The sequence below is a fragment of the Leucopleurus acutus genome, assembly GCF_964270905.1.
Source record: "Leucopleurus acutus genome assembly, chromosome: 16".
Classification (NCBI taxonomy): Eukaryota; Metazoa; Chordata; class Mammalia; order Artiodactyla; family Delphinidae; genus Leucopleurus; species Leucopleurus acutus.
In genome coordinates this window covers 60,881,998-60,902,909 of record NC_139158.1, presented here as the reverse complement: position 1 = coordinate 60,902,909, position 20,912 = coordinate 60,881,998, and the positions used below count along the sequence as shown (strand labels likewise).

Here is a 20,912-nt window from a genome sequence, read left to right as displayed (position 1 = left end):
TCATGCAACTAGCTGGTCAGGGACACAGCCCCACCCCAGCAGGCCTAACTGCCCTAAGGCTCCCTGAGCCCACAGCTGCCTTGGGACATGGCTCTGTCCATGGACCCAACCCTGCACACCAGTGCACTAGCACTAACCCTAGGACCCCAAGAGCCCTGCGGCCAGAGACCCTGGGATCCTGCTCCACTCACCAGTGGGTGGGCACTAACCCTAGGACCCCAGACCTGGGACTCCCAGATCCTGCAGACAACAAAATGTTTTTAGTTTTTGTTGTGTTTCCACATAGGTAAAAGGAAAATTTTGGAATTTCAAAGCAGTGATTTATTAGATGATAATGAGGTTCCAGAGATTAATAATATAGCTAAAGATAGCTAATAAGAGTACCATAGAATTACTGAGAACAACCTGAGTTAATCTCTGAAAATGAACACACTTATACCTTAAGGTTCTATCTTAAAAAATTCTAAAAACGTAAGGATCCATAAGCCTTTCATTAGCTGCCAGAATGATGATATTATTGTGTGTCATGTAGATTCCAGGAAATTTCACACTTGTGAGAAAGTGAGATAAAATGGCAAGTAATGTCTTATTATTATAATGAAAATAGTTTTGACTTAATGGACCATCTATAAGAGGACTTCCTGAGAACCGCTGGATAGACTAACAGGCAAACATAGGGGTCAGCCAGAAGTGTTTATTGACAGAGATTGAGAATCCACTGTGGTCAGACTCAGCGTAGCTTCACCTGCCTTTTGATGACTTCAGGTTTCAAGGAACTTAAGCTTTCCATGGAAGGTTTTTTGGCTGGTACTTGGGCTTCACACAGCACATTTTATTATTTGTGCAGTAAACATAGACCCTTTCCTTCCTGAAACATTTCTGGCGGCATTTGCCATGACGATTCCAGCATTTTCGGGTGCTACCTGAAAAGAAAGAACAGAGACAGTGTCAGTCCTAAGAAGAGGTAGATTCTGGATTTGAAATGTCTGTAAAAGGATTAGAACAGATGTGATAGAGGGTGCTCAGTTTCCTTTGACTCTGACCCTGGTCCTCTCTTTTATTCCCTTCTTCTCCCTTTCGAAAAATTGTGGTAAAATACAAATAACATAAAGTTTATCAGTTTAAGTATATTAAAGCGTACAGTCCAGCGGCATTAATTACACTCACAATGTTGTGCAACCATCATCACCGTCTAGTTCCAGAACTTTTTAATCATCCCAAACAGAAACCCTGCACCCATTAAGCATTTTCATTTCTCCTCTCCTCATCCCTGAGCAACCACCAATATGCCCTCCTTGCTATAGACTTGCCTAATCTAGATATTTTATGCCAATGGAATCATATAATGTGCAGCATTTGGGGCCTGGCTTCTTTTTACTTAGCATAATATTTTCAGCATTCATCTGTACTGTTTTTATAATTAAAAAAATTGAAGCATAGTTGATTTACAATATTGGGTTAGTTTCAGGTGTACAGCACAGTGCTAGATATTCTTTTCAGATTCTTTTCCCTTATAGGTTATTACAAAATATTGAGTATAGGGCTTCCCTGGTGGCGCAGTGGTTGAGAGTCCGCCTGCCAATGCAGGGGATGCGGGTTCATGCCCCGGTCCGGGAAGATCCCACATGCCGCGGAGCGGCTAGGCCCGTGAGCCACGGCCGCTGAGCCTGCGCGTCTGGAGCCTGTGCTCCGCAACGGGAGAGGCCACAACAGTGAGAGGCCCGCGTACCGCAAAAAAAAAAAAAAAAAAAAAAAATATATATATATATATATAGAGAGAGAGAGTATAGTTCCCTGTGCTATACTGTAGGTCCTTGTTGGTTATCTATTTTATATATAGTAGAGCATATATGTTATTCCCAACCTCCTAATTTATGTCTCTCCCCACTCTCCTTTCCCCTTTGGTAACCATAAGTTTTTTTTGGAAGTCTGTGCGTCTGTTTCTGTTTTGTAAATAAGTTCATTTGTATCATATTTTAGATTCCACGTATAAGTGATATTATATGATATTTGTCTTTCCCTATATGGCTTCACTTAGTATGATCATCTCCAGGTCCACCCATGTTGCTGCAGATGGAATTATTTCATTCTTTTTTATGGCTTAGTAGTATTTCATTGTGTATGTATATATATACACACACACACTATACATATATATATATTTGGCTGAAATCCCATCAGTTTCTTCATATCCTTATTTTTGTTTTGTTTTGTCTTTGCCAAGGCCTATCATCAAGAAGGTGGCTGTACTTACGTTCTTTCAAATGGCGGTAAAATACACATGACATAAAATTTATGTTAACTATCTTAAAGTGCACAGTTCCGTGGTATTAAATATGTTCATATTGTTGTGCAACCATCACCACCATCCATTCCCATAACTCTTTTCATCTTGTAAAACTGAAATTCTATTCCCATTAAACAATAACTCCCCATTCTCCCCTCCTCCTAGCCCCTGGCAACAGCCATCCATATTTTTTTTTTTTTTTTTTTTTGCGGTAAGCGGGCCTCTCACTGTTGTGGCCTCTCCTGTTGCGGAGCACAGGCTCCGGACGCGCAGGCTCAGCGGCCATGGCTCACGGGCGCAGCCGCTCCGCGACATGTGGGATCTTCCCGGACCAGGGCAGGAACCCGTGTCCCCTGCATCGGCAGGCGGACTCTCAACCACTGCGCCACCAGGGAAGCCCCCATATTGTTTTTGATACCTTTCCTGCCCCAGAATCTTGACTAACTGACAAACTCAAGACTTGCAAAAACAGCTCTCAAAAGAACTGCTCTGACAGTTTTGGGGATGGGATCGCACCAATGGCCTCAACCAAGAGGCACAAAAATCTGGAAGTTTCTCATTATTCCAAACACAAGTTTTGCAGCAGTTAAAGATGAAATCTGCTACTTGACCCAAACAAGAACATGCAGCCCTCCCTTCTCTTTATTCTATCGAAACTCCAAGCTGCCCTGACTTGGGTCTCAGCTGCTCCCTGATGTCCATGAGCTGAATAAAGTCTGTAACCTCTATCTGTGTCAGTGAAACTACTTTCTTTAGGCAGTTTGGTGCCGTGACTATTCTTTATTTCATTCATTTTGTGTTTATTATTTCCTTCTTTCTGTTGTAGGTTTAGACCACGTTTATTTTGTGATTAGGAATAAGTTTTCTTTGAGATTATTTTTTTGACCAGTATGGGGGAGACTAGGGAAAATTCGTGCTTTAGAGGAAAACTTGGCTCAAATAGGGAAATTTTGCTCGCCAGGGGATGTTTGTCAATGAAATGTTCGGAGACGTTTTTAGTTGTCACAACTGCTGTGGGGTGCTACTGGCGATTAATGAGGCCGAAGGTTCTGCTAAATATCTTGCAATGCACAGGACAGCCACAATAAAGAACTGTCTAGCCCCAAATGCCAACAGTGCCAAAATGTCAATCATTGCCAATCGTATCAGAAGTCCCTGGTCTAGACAGATCACAGACTTCAGAGTTATCTGATTCTGATTATGTGGGAGTTTTACATCTCTATGAGCTCTTGATTCATGATTGTAATGCAAAAATAATTATTTCCTACATATTCAAGTAAATTCTGTTCCAGAGGGGTTCAATTGACTCCCTCCCTTCCCCTGCCCCATGGGGGAAAAAAGAACCAGTTTCTGTCTTGTAAATTCATTTCAAGAATCCCTTACTCCACTAATACCTTTATGCTTTTTAAAATTTTTCTAAAAAATATTTTATTAGAGTATAGTTGAGTTATAATGTTGTGTTAGTTTCAGGTGTACAGTAAAGTGATTCAGTTATACCTATACATATATTCATTCTTTTTCGGATTCTTTTCTCATATAGGTTATCATAGAATACTGAGTAGAGTTCCCTGTGCTATACAGTAGGTTCTTGTTGGTTATCTATTATATATAGTAGTGTGTGTGTACCTTTATGCTTTAAACCAGTTACAAAATCTGCCTTGTTCTCTCATTATGAGTTAAATAAAATCTTTAACATGTGTTCATTTTTATATCTGTATGAGAATCATTAGTTTACTTAAAAAAATTATCTTTTACAACTTCTCTGGAACCTTGAGCAAACTCATCACAAGCACCAGATCCTGAAAAAATAAACTGAGGGAAATCTGGGGTTTTACTTCGGTCAGATGGATTATGGAGACACTAAGATGGCTGTGGGGTATTTCTCAACTGCCTGAAACGAAGCTTGGTAAAAAGTTTGACCCATCACATTCTTTAAGTTTCTTTAAAATTTAAAAGCTATTCTAAGACAATATTGGTATGGAACTTTTAATTTGACAGTGGGGATTGCTCCAGGAACTGTCCCACCTATTGAAACCCCCAAAGTCTGGATTTGAAAGCTCCACCACATGTAAACTGGGAGATATTGAGCAAGTGACTTCCCTTCACAGAGCTTCATTTTTCTCTTTTGAAAACAAAAGACATAATAGCACCGATCTTAGAGAGCTGTATGTAGTAAATAAGATATGATAAAATCCACTAGCATTAAAGATTTCAGAAGTGCAGTGACAGATATAATTAGGAATTAAAGAAAATTCTTTTCAGAAGAAAGTCTAACTTGAAAGGGATACAAAAGCAAATAATCTCAACGGATAACATTTTAAGAGAAATAGAAGAGAAAAAAGAGAAAAAATGTAAAAATTTTAAAAAAGAAATGGGATATCTTCTTCAGGTTGAGATGGAGTGACAGGAGCCATATTGATTTTCCTGCTTTAAACAACAAGATAATTGGACAAAATGTATAGGAAACAATGATTTTCAAACATGATCCTGGAGAGAAGGGAAACAAACAAGATGAGCCCCCTGGTTGCACCAGTTTACGGACTAGAAGCAGTTTCTGGGCTGTAGTGCAGGAAGAGGAATTCAAACAAGCCCTGGTGATCTTACTGAATGGAGGATATAGAAATTGAGGTTCAAGGAGTTCAAGGAGGTCAAGTCAGCTAGAATCTGTGGGTCACAGAATCAAAGAAGAGGGGGCTATACACAGACAGAGAGAGACACACACACAAAGGGGGCGTACTACAGAGCTCTGCAGAGCACTCCTCTAGTCTTTAGGTATTATCTGTGCAAGTGTTAGAGGAAAATACCAAAGGCCTAGGAAAGAACCACCAAAAAGAAGTAGGCAAAACAATTCCCAGCGATCACACAGGGCTGGGAATATCTTGTGTCCCCACCTGCCTGAGTGGAAAGACCTTGTAAAATCTTCAGCACGGTGGGGCTAAATTACCCCTAGATTAAAGGATGTCCCATACCCATCCTAAAAAGATTAAATGCCAATCTTGAAAGGATTCATCTGATTCCAACTAACTTACTGCATACCAGAACAAAAACCAATACTCTTTAAAGGAAAAAAAAAATTCCAGTAACCAAAAGTATAAAATCCACAGTGCAAAGAATCCAAATAATTTTCCAGGCATTAAAAAAAAAAAAAGCAGGAAAGTATGAACGACAACCAGGATAAAATCAATCAACAGACCCAGAAATGACAAAGATTATGGAACTAGCAGACAAGAATGATGAAACGACTATTATAAATACACTCCGTAAGCTCAAGAAGATTGAGGAAAACATGAACATTATGAGGAGAGAAATAAAGATATAAAAAATTCACATGAAAATATTTGGCAGATATATACTACTGTATGTAAACTAGATAAACAACAAGAACCTACTGTATAGCACAGGGAATTATATTCAATATCTTGTAATAACCTATAATGGAAATAATCTGAAAAGTTACCTATATAGTCATATATATAAAACTGAATCACTTTGCTGTACACTTGAAGCATTGCAAATCAACTATACTTCAATAAAAAATATTGGAAAAAAAAGAAGAAAAATCTTCTAGTTTATCCAATGGTAAATTTGTTCAAATGATACCTATAAGTAGTAAAAATCAGACAAACAAAACTGAAATAAACCCCTAAATGATTAAAAAAACTTGAGATGAAACAGTAAATATTAAATGAAAAACATACTTAGTGATGTTAACAATAGAGTAGACACTGCAGAAGTAAAGATAAATGAACTTGAAGACATAGCAACAGAAACTATCCAAAAGGAAGTAGAGAGAAAAAATATTGAGAAAAAAAAACCCAAAACAGAACATCAGTGACCCATGGGACAATAATAAGCAGTATAATTTACATACAATCAGATTACCAAAAGGAGAGGAAAGGGGAGGGACAGAAACTTTTCTTTTTTTAAAAAAAATTTTGAATTTTATTTTATTCATTTTTTTATACAGCAGGTTCTTATTAGTCATCAATTTTATACACATCAGTGTATACATGTCAATCCCAATTGCCCAATTCATCACACCACCACCCCCAGCCCTCTGCCGCTTTCCCTGCTTGGTGTCCATACGTTTGTTCTCTATATCTGTGTCTCAATTTCTGCCCTGCAAACCGGTTCATCTGTACCATTTTTCTAGGTTCCACATATGTGAGTTAATATACAATATTTATTTTTCTCTTCCTGACTTACTTCACTCTGTATGACAGTCTCTAGATCCATCCACGTCTCTACAAACGACCCAATTTCATTCCTTTTTATGGCTGAGTGATATTCCATTGTATATATGTACCACATCTTCTTTATCCATTAGTCTGTCAATGGCATTTAGGTTGCTTCCATGTCCTGGCTACTGTAAATAGTGCTGCAATGAACATTGGGGTGCATGTGTCTTTTTGGGTTTTTTTTGTGTGTGTGTGGTACGTAGGCCTCTCACTGTTGTGGCCTCTCCCATTGCGGAGCACAGTCTCTGGATGCGCAGGCTCAGCGGTCATGGCTCATAGGCCCAGCCGCTCTGCGGCATGTGGGATCTTCCCAGACCGGGGCACGAATCCGTGTCCCTTGCATTGGCAGGCGGACTCCCAACCACTGCGCCACCAGGGAAGCCCTGCATGTGTCTTTTTGAATTATGGTTTTCTTTGGGTATATGCCCAGTAGTGGCATTGCTGGATCATATGGTAATTTTATTTTTGGTTTTTTAAGGAACCTCCATACTGTTCTCCATAGTGGCTGTATCAATTTACATTCCCACCAACAGTGCAAGAGGGTTCCCTTTTCTCCACACCCTCTCCAGCATTTGTTGTTTGTAGATTTTCTGATGACGCCCATTCTAACTGGTGTGAGGTGGTACCTCATTGTAGTTTTGATTTGCATTTCTCTACTAATTAGTGATGTTGAGCAGCTTTTCATGTGCTTCTTGGACATCTGTGTGTCTTCTTTGGAGAAATGTCTATTTAGGTTTTCTGCCCATTTTTGGATTGGGTTGTTTGTTTTTTTAATAGTGAGCTGCATGAGCTGTTTATATATTTTGGAGATTAATCCTTTGTCTGTTGATTCGTTTGCAAATATTTTCTCCCATTCTGAGGCAGAAACAGTTTTTAAAGAAATACTGGTTGAAAAGTTTCAAGTTTGATGAAAATTATAAACCCATAGAATCCAGAACCTCAGTGAACCCCAAGCAGAATAAAATCTAAAGAAAGCTATGCGGGCTTCCCTGGTGGCGCAGTGGTTGAGAGTCCGCCTGCCGATGCAGGGGACACGGGTTCGTGCCCTGGTCCGGGAAGATCCCACATGCCGCGGAGCAGCTGGGCCTGTGAGTCATGGCCGCTGAGCCTGCGCGTCCGGAGCCTGTGCTCCGCGACGGGAGAGGCCACAGCAGTGGGAGGCCTGCGTACCGCATTAAAAAAAAAAAAAAAAAAGCTATGCAAAGCCATAACATAATCAAATTTTTGAAAATCACGTTAAACATCTTAAAACCAGCTAGAGGAAAAGACACATTAAGTACGTGGGAAAAACGGTAACAATAATAGAAGACTTCTTATCAGAAACCATACACAAGAAGACAGTAGAAAGATATCTTTAAAACAACAAAAGGAAAAAATACAATCCAGAATTCTTTACACAGCAAAAATCCTCCCCAAATGGAGAAATAGACTTTTTCAGATTTTTAAAAACTAAGAAGATTTGAGGAGTAATGTCAGCAACATTACTACTCTCCTCCTACAAAAACACCAATTTGGCAACCATCCAAATATGAAGATATAAAACTTAGAGCAACCATTAAAAAAAAAGAGGTATAACTATTAAGGCAATACTGGATAGAGATTGGAATCATAAAAAGAGTCAAGTAATCTGAAAGAGGGGAAGCAAAGAAGATAAAGTGAACAAAGAAAGGATAGGCAGATAGAAAACAAATAGACGGTAGGTTAAATGCAACCATATTGATAATTATATTAAGCATAAATGATCTGCACATCTCAATTAAAAGGCAGAAATTGTCAGATTGGATGAAAAAGCAAGACCTAATCACATGCTGTCTATAAGAAATTCATTCTAAATGTAGAGACATAGCTATATTAAAAGTAAAAGGATAAAAAAATACCATGAAATCACTAATCAAAGGAAAGCTGCAGTATTATTAACATATTAGCTATGCTAATATTTAAAAAGTAGATTTCAGAACCAACTAAATTACTAAGTATAAACAGGTCATTTCATGATGACAGTCTCAATTTATCAAAAAGACATATTAATCCTAAATCAAATACACCAAAAAACAGAGCTTGAAAATACATGAAACAAAAAGCTGAAAGAACTGAAAGGAGAAATAGACAAATTCACAATTATAATTTCATATTTCAACATTCCTTTCTCAACAATTGATAGAACAAGTTAATAGAAGATATAGAATACTTGAACTAATGAGTTTATCAACTAACTTGACTTAACAGATATTTACACAACACTCCAAGTGCTCACAGAATATTCACCAAGATATACCATTGGTGGTATATCTCAAGATATACCAAGATATATTATTGGTGGTATATCTCAAGATATACCAAGATATACCATGTATTCTGGGTAATACAGGGTCTCAATAAAAATGGAAGGATTGAAGTCTTACAAAGGTGATGTCTGTCCACAATAGAGTTAAACTAAAAATCAATAATAGATATGCACCTGGAAAATCCCTAAATACTAGAAAATTGAACAATGTACTGGTAAATAACTAATGGGTAAAAGAGAAATCAGAAGAGAAATTCGAGAAGTTTGAATTGACTAAAATTAAAAGTACAATACATAAAAATATTTGTGGAACCAAGATAAAGTAGTAATTAGAGGGAGATTTATACTTTAAAAAGCGTATTTTAGATAGAATGGTCTTAAATCAATGATCAATACTTATATCTTAAGAAGTGAGAAAAATAAGAGCAAGTGATACCTCATTGTAGTTTTTTTTTTTACATCTTTATTGGAGTATAATTGCTTTACAATGGTGTGTTAGTTTCTGCTTTATAACAAAGTGAATCAGTTATACATATACATATGTTCCCATATCTCTTCCCTCTTGCGTCTCTCTCCCTCCCACCCTCCCTATCCCACCCACCTAGGTGGTCACAAACCACCAAGCTTATCTCCCTGTGCTATGCGGATGCTTCTCACTAGCTATCTATTTTACGTTTGGTAGTGTATATATGTCCATGCTACTCTCTCACTTTGTCACAGATTACCCTTCCCCCTCCCCATATCCTCAAGTCCATTCTCTAGTAGGTCTGTGTCTTTATTCCTGTCTTACCCCGAGGTTCTTCATGACATTTTTTCCCCTTAAATTTCATATATATGTGTTAGCATATGGTATTGGTTTTTCTCTTTCTGACTTACTTCACTCTGTATGACAGACTCTAAGTCCATCCACCTCACTACAAATATCTCAATTTCGTTTCTTTTTATGGCTGAGTAATATTCCATTGCATATATGTGCCACATCTTCCTTATCCATTCATCTGTCGATGGACACTTAGGTTGATTCCATGTTCTGGCTATTGTAAATAGAGCTGCAATGAACACTTTGGTACATGACTCTTCTTGAATTATGTTTTTCTCAGGGTATATGCCAAGTGGTGGGATTGCTGGGTTGTATGGTAGTTCTTTTTTAGTTTTTTAAGGAATGTCCATACTGTTCTCCATAGTGGCTGTATCAATTTACATTCCCACCAACAGTGTAGGAGTGTTCCCTTTTCTCCACACCCTCTCTAGCATTTATTATTTCTAGACTTTTTAATGATGGTAATTCTGACTAGTTTGAGGTGGTACCTCGTTAGAGTTTTGATTTGCATTTCTCTAATAATTAGTGATGTTGAGCATCTTTTCATGTCCCTACTGGCTATCTGTATGTCTTCTTTGGAGAATTGTCTGTTAAGGTCTTATGCCCATTTTTTTATTGGGCATATACCCAGACAAAACTATAATTCAAAAAGATACATGCACCCCTGTGTTCATAGCAGCACTATTCACAATAGCCAAAACATGGAAACAACCTAAATGTCCATCGACAGATGAATGGATAAAGAAAATGTGCTACAGATATACAGTGGAATACTACTCAGCCATAAAAAAGAATGAAGTAACGCCATTTGCATCAACATGGATACAACTAGAGATTATCATACTAAGTGAAGTAAGTCAGAAAGAGAAAGACAAATACCATATGATATCACTTATATGTGGAATCTAAAATATGGCACAGATGAACCAATCTACAAAACAGAAACAGACTCATGGACATAGAGAACAGACTTGTGGTTGTCAAGGGAGGGGGTGGTGGGGGAAGGATGGACTAGGAGTGTGGGATTAGTAGATGCAAACTATTATATACAGTATGGATAAACAACAAGGTCCTACTGTATAGCACTGGGAACTATATTCAATATCCTGTGATAAACAATAATGGGAAAGAATATAAAAAAGAGAATGTCTGTATGTGTATAACTGAGTCACTTTCCTGTAGAGCAGAGATTGGCACAACATTGTAAATCAACTCTACTTCAATAAAAAGGACTGTATTTCAATACACTAGCAACAAACAACTGAACCTTTAAAAATATCATTTACAACAGCTTAAAAATACATAACAGTGATGAATTTAACAAAATATATGTGTATTAGTTTCATATCGTATTGCTGCTGTAGCAAAATTACCACAAACTTAGTGCCTTAAAACAACACAAATTTATTGTTTCACTGGGCTAAAGTCAAGGTGCCAGCAGGGCTGGTTCCTTCTGGAGACTCTTAGGGCAGAAGCTATTTTCTTCCCCTTTTCACTTTCTAACAACTACCTGTAATTCTTTGCTTACAACCACTTCCTTACATTACTACAACCATTTTCTTATCTTCTCCTCCACAATCTGATCTCCTGCTGCCCTCTTATTAGGTCTCTTGTGATTACATTGAGTCCACCCTGAAAACCCAAGATAATCTCCCCATCTCAAGACACATGCAAAATCTCTTTTACCATGTAAGGTAACATATTCATGGGTTTTGGGGATTAGGACTTGGACATCTCTGGGGAGTCATTATTCAGCCTACTACAATATGCAAAATATAAAAACCACAAAACATTTCAGAGAAAGAAAGGATGACATAAAGAAATCGAGAGAGATACCATGTTCATGGATTCAAAGACTTAATTTTGATAAGATCTCAGTTCTCCTTAAATTGATCAATGCAGTCCCAAGAATATTTCCAGCAGGTTATTTTGTAGAATTGAAAAGCTGATTCTAAAATTTATATGAAAATGCAATTGACCTAAAACAGATAAAACAATCTGAAAAAGAATGAAGTTGGAAGACTCACAGTACCTGATTTTAAGGTTTACTGCAAAGTCATAGTAACCAAGACAATGTGGTATTGGCATAAGAATAGACATGCAGGTCAGTGGAATGGCAGAGAGAGTCCATAAACAAATCCCAACCTATATGGTCAACTGATTTTCAACAAAGGTGCCAAGGTAATTCAAAGGGGGAAAAGGAAATTCTTTTCATTAAATGATGCCGCACATCCATATGTAAATAAGTGAAACTCAACCCTTACCCCACACTGTACACAAAATGAATCATGGACCTAAAATGTAAGAGCTAAAACAATAGAACACCTGGAAGAAACCATAGGAGAAAATGTTTCTGACCTTGTGTCAAGCAAGATTTTTTTTAGATAAGATACAAAAACATGAGCCACAAAAGAAAAAATGAACACATCGGACTTCTCTTCAAAACTAAAAGTTCTTACCTTTCAAAAGACACTGTTAAGTAAATCAAAAGGTAATTTACAGTCTGGAAGAAAATATTTACAAAGCATACATCTTTTAAAAAATGTTTATCTAGAATATGTAGAACACACAACTCAACAAAAAACCTGATTAAAAGTGGGCACTACACCAAAGAAGACATATACATGGCAAATAAGCACATCAAAGTGTGTTTAATATGATTAGTCATTAAGTATTTTAGCCATCAGTAAAACAACAGTTAAAACTACATACCCACTAGAATGGCTAAAATTAAAAGACAGACAATACCACGTGTCGACAATGATGTGAAGCAACTGTAAATCTCTTATTGCGAATGGGAATGCAAAATAGTATAGCCACTTTGGAAAACAGTTTGCAGTTTTTTATAAATTTTATCATAGCCTTATCATACAGCCCAGCAACTCCACCCTTAGGTATTTACTCTAGAGAAATGAAAACTTCATTGGACCATTCATAGTAGCTCTATTTATAATAGCTAAAAACTGGAAACTGCTCAAATATCTAACAGCTAGTTAATTGATAAACAAATTGTGGTATGTATTCATACAATGGAATACTACTCAGCAACACAGGGTAACAAGATATCGATACATGAACAACATGGATGAATTGCAAAAGCATTATGCTAAGTTAAAGAATCCAGGCACAAAAGCCATCCTGTTGTTTAATTCTAAGAAGCCAAACTAAAGTGACACAATGTAGATTAGTCATAGCTGGTGGCTGGGGGACTGGGGAGGCGACTGCAAAGGGGCATGAGAGATCTTTTTGGGGTAACGGAAGTGTATTATACTACAACTGTGGTAGTGGCTACCTGGATGTATACATTTGTTGAAACTCATGTTGTATACTTAAAATGTGGACATTTAGGGCTTCCCTGGTGGTGCAGTTGTTGAGAATCTGCCTGCCAATGCAGGGGACATGGGGTCAAGCCCTGGTCCGGGAAGATCCCACATGACGCGGAGCTACTAAGCCCGTGCGCCACAACTACCGAGCCTGCGCTCTAGAGCCCGCGAGCCACAACTACTGAAGCCTGCGTGCATAGAGCCCGTGCTCCAACAAGAGAGGCCGCCACAATGAGAAGCCCACGCCCCACAACAGAGTGGCCCCCGCTCGCCGCAACTAGGAAAAGCGCGCGTGCAGCCAAAAATAAATAAATTAAATAAATAAATTTTTTAAAATGTGGACATTTAATCTTATGTAAATGATAACTCAATAAAACTGGTGAAAAAGAAATGATAAGGAAAAAATTCGATAGAAGGTGAGAAAAATCGATAGAAGGTGACAAATACTGAGGATAGGGAAAGGAGATTCAACAGAGACAAGGTGAGGCCTTGAGAAAGAAAATCAGAGCAAGATGTCAGAAAAAAATACTACAAACTATAATTCAAGAAAACCTTCTTCAAATAAAAGATGACTTGAAAATGCCGAAGAAGTACACAGTATATCTGAGAATATTGGTGCGGAAGAAAGAACATACAGAAGTAATATGGAATATTTAAGTACAAATCCTGAAGTCCTCACTTTGAATAGGAATTATCAATATGAAATCATGAGGTATTTCACATATATTCAATGTGTTGATTTTCTCACCTGCTCTGAAAAGATATAGAAAGAAGGGCTAATTTAGTAGCATTAATGTCTCTAGCATCTAGATCACAGTTTTTAAATACCATTTTCCTACTTAAAAAATTAGGGCTTTTTGAAGAAATGGCTAATTCAAGGTCTGGTGCAGGAGTTGTACAAGATAAGCCCAGAATATCTTGTCACACCAGATAACCAGTTGTGTACCAGTGAAACTGCTTTTGTAAATTAATAAAAGGACGAAGTGCTAAGAAACCCTGTTTTCTCAAATCACACTTATCAGAATCTTTGTATCTGAAACCATATCGGCAAGGCTGGAACGTTACATTTTTCCCTGAGGAATCAAGTCTTTTTATACAGAAGAACAACCTTGATTTCAGAGCCAGGGACAGAGTGTCAGAGAAAGAGTTTGGGGATATAAAATTCCACATCTCTCTTAATTTTGTACTTCCCATGGAAATGGGACCTAGAACAGATGTTAACCTCTTTACACACCATCCTGTGGCCCTTGAAGTCTATCAAACTCTGCTTCATTTACATTTTATCTAAAACTCTGCTATTCTCCTTAGTCCTATAATAACCTTATTTGTTCCTTCATTTGGTGAGATGTTCCACAGTTCCTTTGGTGTGTATCTTCCTTTGCTTCAGTAAGTTAATATGCTTAACTTTGTCAGACTGCAGGTGTGTCCCTCGTGGTGTTTATAAGATGGACTTTATCACAAGGAAACTACCAAAGACTAACAGGGATATGTAAAATAAGGCTTAGGCTTCCACTGGCTGAGTTTCAGTAAGAAAAAAGACTGCAGTGGGGACTTCCCTGGGGGCGCAGAGGTTAAGAATCTGCCTGCCAATGCAGGGGACACGGTTCGATCCCTGGTCCGGGAAGACAAATAAGCCCGTGCGCCAGAACTACTGAGCCCGCATGCCACAACTACTGAAGCCCACGTACCTAGAGCCCGTGCTTCGCAACAAGAGAAGCCACCGCAACGAGAAGTCCACGAACCACAACACAGTGGCCCCCGCTCGCCGCAACTAGAAAAAGTCTGCGTTTAGCAATGAAGACCCAAAGCAGCCAAAAATAAAATAAAATAAAAAACTTACGAAAAAAAGACTGCAATGAATGAAAAGTCATCAAATATATTTAAATCTATGAGTTTATGATGATATTAAAAACTATTTTGTCACATTTGGTGGATGATAGGAAAAGAAATCATTACCTTGCAGATTCATATGTAAAGAAAAATCACCAAGCATTTATTCTGTCTTTCTTATATGAACGTACTGCTGAGTAACCAAATAGTAGATGATGAGGAGTGTCTTTATTATATTAGTATTCCAGCTAACCAGTGAAAATCACATAATAGAATATCACCGTTTTGCAATAGGCAAAGAATTAATGCATCTCAGCTTTGAGCATTAATTTGTCACTAAAAGAGAGATAACAAACATATTATTTGCCTTCTGATGAAAAAGGCAAATACCATCCCCCAACGTTTTGCCAAAAAGCCTAGAACTTGAGCCTGATCAAACCTCTGGATCCAGTCACCAATTTGCAGGAAATACAGAGGAACACGTTGAATTCACTTTGAATATGCGGTTAGCAAAATCTGTACTGTGGGAAACTATGGGTCAAATGACCCAACAGATAAATTATAGAGACAAGAAAGGGAAAAAGATATAACCAGTAAATTAAAAAACTAAAAATCTTAAGAAATGTTAGATTTTAAAAGTGGGCATGGCAAAAATAGGGTTTCTAGGGATGCAGCCCTGGCAATGAAACTATAAAGATGCGCAAATAGTTGATCACTATAAAAGTCAGGATAGTACTTAATTTGGGGAGAGAGACAGTTGTGACGGGGCATAGGTGGAGGGGTTTTTGAGGTGACTGTCAATGTTCTGTTTATTGACCTGGATGGTGTTACAAGGGTGTGCGCTTTATAACAGTTCATTAAGCTGCACATTTGTTTTATGTGGTTTTCAGTATCTGTAATTGTGTTTTATTTTACAAAAAAGGTAAGAAAAAAATCTCCACCATTTAACAATGAAATCTCAATTTTTTTTTTTTTTTTTTTTTTGCGGTACGCGGGCCTCTCACTGTTGTGGCCTCTCCCGCTGCGGAGCACAGGCTCCGGACGCTCAGGCTCAGCGGCCATGGCTCACGGGCCCAGCCGCTCCACGGCATGTGGGATCTTCCCGGACCGGGGCACGAACCCGTGTCCCCTGCATCGGCAGGTGGACTCTCAACCACTGTGCCACCAGGGAAGCCCACAAGATAATACTTTTAAGAACCGAAATTTATCTAGAAAGGTCAGGGATTTCCAAATTTCAAAGAGCTCCTTTATATATTATTAGCTGAGCCTGGTGGATTCAGATAATACCACCTCACCATAAGCCACAGGAGGCAAAGGCTTGAGGGTCCGGCCAAAGAAACTTCCATTTAATATCCTTTACCATCACCACACCCAATAGGAAGTAGAGGGAAATACTCTCCCTAGGGGAAACTGGAGTGCTTAAATCCACTTCCTGCAGCAGCAGCAGGAGGAGGCCTTAGAGCTCCACCAGAGCCCACACCTGGCCTCTGCCAGCCAGGATGATGATGGACCCACCAGCAAGCTAGAGACAGAGGCCTTCCTCCCCTCCCCCACTAAGGCCTGCTGGTCGACCTGAACATCTAGGAAGTAGAGATAAGTAATGTGAGAAGGACAGGGGCAAGAGAATCTCTTGCTACATACACCCAGATTGGTCTGGAGAAACTGCCAGAGAAGAGGGCATTTACTTTTTGCCCTCAGACTGCAGCCCAGGAAAATTGCTAACAGCATCGGCACAGCACGTTATGGTGCCACCTGGAGGGGGTTTTAGAAATGGCTGAGGGAAGTGGCTGAGCTTCTCCCTCTCCTCTCCTGTGGCATAAAATAGACCCAGAAGGTCCCCAAGTTCCCTTGTGTCTCTAGTGAAGATAGGAAAACCAGTGATGATCTGCGAGCCTGAGAGACCTGTCAGGAGTAGATCCCTATGCAGAAGGCAGTGGGAGGGGCTGTGTGTGAACAGCCTAAACCTAGGGATCAGATGGAAGATTTGGCTGAGATGAAGGGCTGAGTCAGTGGGGCTCTCGACAGGACCAAGAGGTTTCATCAGTCACGGGATCACACACAATGAGGGACATCGTCCTAGAAGTCAGTGAAGGTCCAGTGCTGAGCCCTACCTCCTCACGCTCCTGCCGCAGGATCTTTGCACTTCACGTTCCCTCCAGCTTGAATGTTCTTCTCCACAAATCCACATGGATCACCCCTTATTCTCCCTCAGGTCACAGTGACCCATTCCATGAGCACCCCTTTAAAACAGCAAATCCACATCCCCCTGGTATTTGCTATCCCCTTTCTCACCTATGCTGCTCATTATACTCACCACCTGACATTTTGTATGTTTCAGTTATTTAAAAAATTTTTTCTGTTTCTCTCAGTAGAATGTAAACTCCCAGAGGCTGAAGACTTTGCTTACCTTGTTTTGTTCTGATATGTTCACTGTGCTACCTCCTGCACCTATCAGAGTGCCTAGAACATGAAATCCATTCAATCATGTTTACTGAATGAACCAATAAATTAAATCATGACGTATCAAGTTACCTTCTCCTGAACCCAGGGGCTATCCTGGGAAGGAGCAGGGGAGCAGAAGGAGAAATGCTCAAAGACTGAGTATTTATTCAAAAGAGACTGAATTAACTTGAAATGGTTTTAAACCAGGACTGATGAATATTTATTTAACTGCTGAGTTTAGGCACAGTCCCTAAGTGCCCTCCACCACCCCTCCCCCTAAACTGTCCCATCAGCCGGATGGAAGTTCCTGGGAAAATTTAGATGAGTTACATAAAATGAAGAAGTTACACTTGTTTTTGCATACCAAAATTTCAGTGTGTTCAATGTTGTACCCCCAAACCGATATTACTATACACACGCCTTTGTTGCAGCAGACTGAGAAGTGAGGAAATTGCAATTCTGAGCCGCTGAGCTGCTTGCTGGAGGTCACAGAGTTAGAAAATGGTTGAGCAGTTTCTAACCTGGGTTCTAAGGCTTTCCTGTCTATCCCCAGCTGAGTGGTGTTTCAGGCATTTGCCACAGGCAAAATACAAGGGCTGAGGTGAGGAAATGCACACCTTCCGACCCTGTGGACAGGTGAGCTCAAAGCCTTGGCTGGGCAGAAATTTCTGCCAGGTGAGCAAGGGGGGCCAGGGAGGTATGCTAGAGTTGGTGGAATGGCCAAGCCTGACCATGGCCTCCCTCTGCTTCAGCCTTCCCCTGGCTCCCCCACCTGGCGTTCAAGGCTCATCGAGACCTGGACATTGAGTGCTTCCTCAGCCTTCCCCTTGCCACACCCTTAACCCACCCCTCCATTCTGTGCCAGCTCACTGAAGGCACGGTGCTCTCTCCCACATCCGGACTTTTGCATTAGAGGATTTCTGCCCAGGACACCCTTCCTACTTCCACCTCTTCTCCTTCCCCTTCTAATTTCTAACCACTTTTCAGGACTCAAGAGTATCCCTCCAGGAGGACTCTCTTGGCCCTCAGCCTGGGCTGGTCCCTCCCATGTGCACCCCAGGACCCTAGATCCCCTCTATCACAGCTCATGGCACTCTGGGTTGTAAATGCTATTTCATCCCCCCCGCCCGTGGGATTCCGTGACGAGGTCTCACTCTCCACACTCTCCACACCCGCCCCCTCCCCTGAAGAGGTCCAGGTTACCTGGAGTGAGCTGGGACAAGAGCAGCAGTGCGGCCAGAGTCAGCAAAAGGAGCTTCATGGCTGGAAGTGGCCTAGTGAAGCTGCAAGTCCGATGCGATGGCGAAGCTAACGGGGGAGAGCTCTGGCCTCTCTGGCTCCCGTTCCCTTGGTCCAACCGGAACAGATGTCACCCGCACGTGCCCTCAGCCGCCCGTGGGTACAGCCCCCGCGCCCCCTGAGCCCCACAGAGTGCAGCCACACGTCCTGAAGTGGCACGCTTTCTTTTCTTCATTTAGGTCAAGCAACAAGGTGCGACCCCTAACCAAGGGACCACAAGGAGGCGCCACGCACACGGAGTCCGGAAGGTCCGGAAAAACTTCGCCGAGAAGATGGCACTGAACCGTGCTTTGAGGAATAAATACAAAAACGCCAGGCAGATGAGCCTAAACGGTGTTCCAGGCAAAGGAAAGTCTGTACAAAGGCTTCTGTTGGTGTTGAATATGAGAAGTATGATGTAACTGGGGCGAAAACCGGCAGGAGAACGGTAGTAAGAGATGAGCTCCCCTGACCAGCCTGGCTGTGCCGTCTCGGAAGTACTAGCAGCCACAGCCCCCTGTCATCTGACCCATGGGGTCAGGCCTTCTGGGCGCCAGGCTGTGCCCCTTCCTCGGAGGTCTAAGAACCAGCTATTGGGGGGGGTCCCTCCTCTGAACTCTTAGGTTTTGAAAATCCGTTCTCTTCCCTCAATTCCTGCAGCCTGCGGGTGCTAGCTGCATTCTGTGGTTACTAATATCTGTTTCCTCAGGGTCCTCTTTTTGCTGTTTCTGCCTTCTGACAACAGTGTAACCAATTGCCTATATTAAATATCCTACGTGGCTTCCGTTTCCTGATTGGACCCTATTTGATACAGAGGTCAAGGGTATAAAATCATATATAGGGCTTACAAGACAAAATAACATTGAAAACCATTTCTGGAAGGGCAGAAAACAGATTGAGGAGGTTGAAGACTGAAAGGTAAGTGAAAGAAAGAAGTGTAAACAACTCTTTCTAAAAGCTTTACAGTGAAGAGGAGACAGTAGCTAGGAAGGGACTCAGTGCCTAAGGCCTAGAAATCCATGACTGTCGTTCACTTCTGTCAAGGAGGTTCATTTTTTCAAACATAATTAAGGCTCAGTCAGGGAAGCAGCAGAACTGCTATCAGCATTATGGAACAAGGAATTTATTAGAAGGATGAGATTCTATTCAATTGTGGGAGGAGCTGGGAAAGTAAAGATCTTTCTGGGTGGTAGTGGGGTCACTGAAGGAGCTGGTGTAGAAGTCCGTGAAAGGTTGTTTGCTCTTCAAAACTACTGCCTGTTTGAGTTCATAGAGAAGTGTTTAGTGGAGGGTCTGGGCCCTGGTCGCTTGGTCAACAGGGCTGACAGTTGGGAAGGAGAGTAGACACGCAGCAGAGAACAGCAAGGATAGACTGAAACCCGCAGACACTCCTCACCACCTCTAACCAATGACAACCTTCAGAGCACAAGGATGCTGCTTCGTGCCCACCTCCCCAATCTCTTGCAAAAAGAAAAAAAAAAGAAAGAAAAAGAAAAGAGTTTGTGGCAAAGCTTAACTCAATTCCATACAGGGAAAGGAATTGTAAAATGTAATTTCATCCTAGCTTGGGCTGTCTGAGTACCCGTCAGGCTGTGCTACAAAAACATCACCAAATGCATATGTTCAAACTCATTGAATTGTATACATTCAATATATGCAGTTTTTTGTCTACTCAACAAAGCTATAAAAAATTGCAAAATGCAATTTTCTATTCTGGTGGCTAGGGAATGGGGCAGAAATGTATCTGTTGGAATCTTTCCTCCCTGAGAGAAGAGACTCTACTGTCTAAAATGTCTGGATAGTGGACTTTCCTGGTGGTCCAGTGGGTAAGACTCCGTGATCCCAGTGCAGGGGCCCCAGGTTTGATCCCTGGTCGGGGAACTAGATCCCACATGCTGCAACTAAGAGTTGGCGTGCTGCAGCTATGAGCCCACATACCACAACTAAAAGATGCCACATGCCTCAACGAAGACCCGGTGCAACCAAACTAAATAAATACATAAAATAAGCATTAAAAAAAAAAGCCTGGATATATATAGGATTTTGGTGTGGAGGGTGGGGAAGGCAGAGCTGAAAATATACAGTCCTGACTCTGTGACTAACTTTCTGTGTCATCTTGGGAGAATCACTTTTTTTTCTGGGCCTCAGTCTCTTCGGTCAGGTATTTGGGGCAGATCTGCAGTAGGGAATCATCAAGTATACTTCTCTAGATCCTGAAATGACATAAAAAGTAAGAGAATGCGGGAATCTATGTTTTAAACACCCAAACAGGGCAAGGTAATTGGGTTTGCACCTGAGGGTAGTCTGGGTTGCCTTCAGTCTCCAAGTCTCTGAAACAGGTCAAAGGTCTTTTCCCTTGACCCCAACTCCCAAATACACTGTGTGGCTCTTGCAAAAACCACAGTCTGCC

The 20,912-nt window shown here is 40.6% G+C and overlaps 1 protein-coding gene across 1 annotated transcript; it reads right to left on the bottom strand.

Moving 5' to 3' along the window:
* Positions 1–777: 777 nt before the first annotated feature.
* Positions 778–18,485, bottom strand: LOC309973532 (beta-defensin 36-like; the record flags this gene model as incomplete). Its single annotated transcript, XM_082857821.1, has 2 exons — positions 778–923; positions 18,428–18,485. The coding sequence occupies 2 exons, from the start codon at positions 18,483–18,485 to the stop codon at positions 778–780; spliced, it is 204 nt and encodes a 67-aa protein (XP_082713947.1).
* Between the last annotated feature and the right edge of the window lie 2,427 nt (positions 18,486–20,912).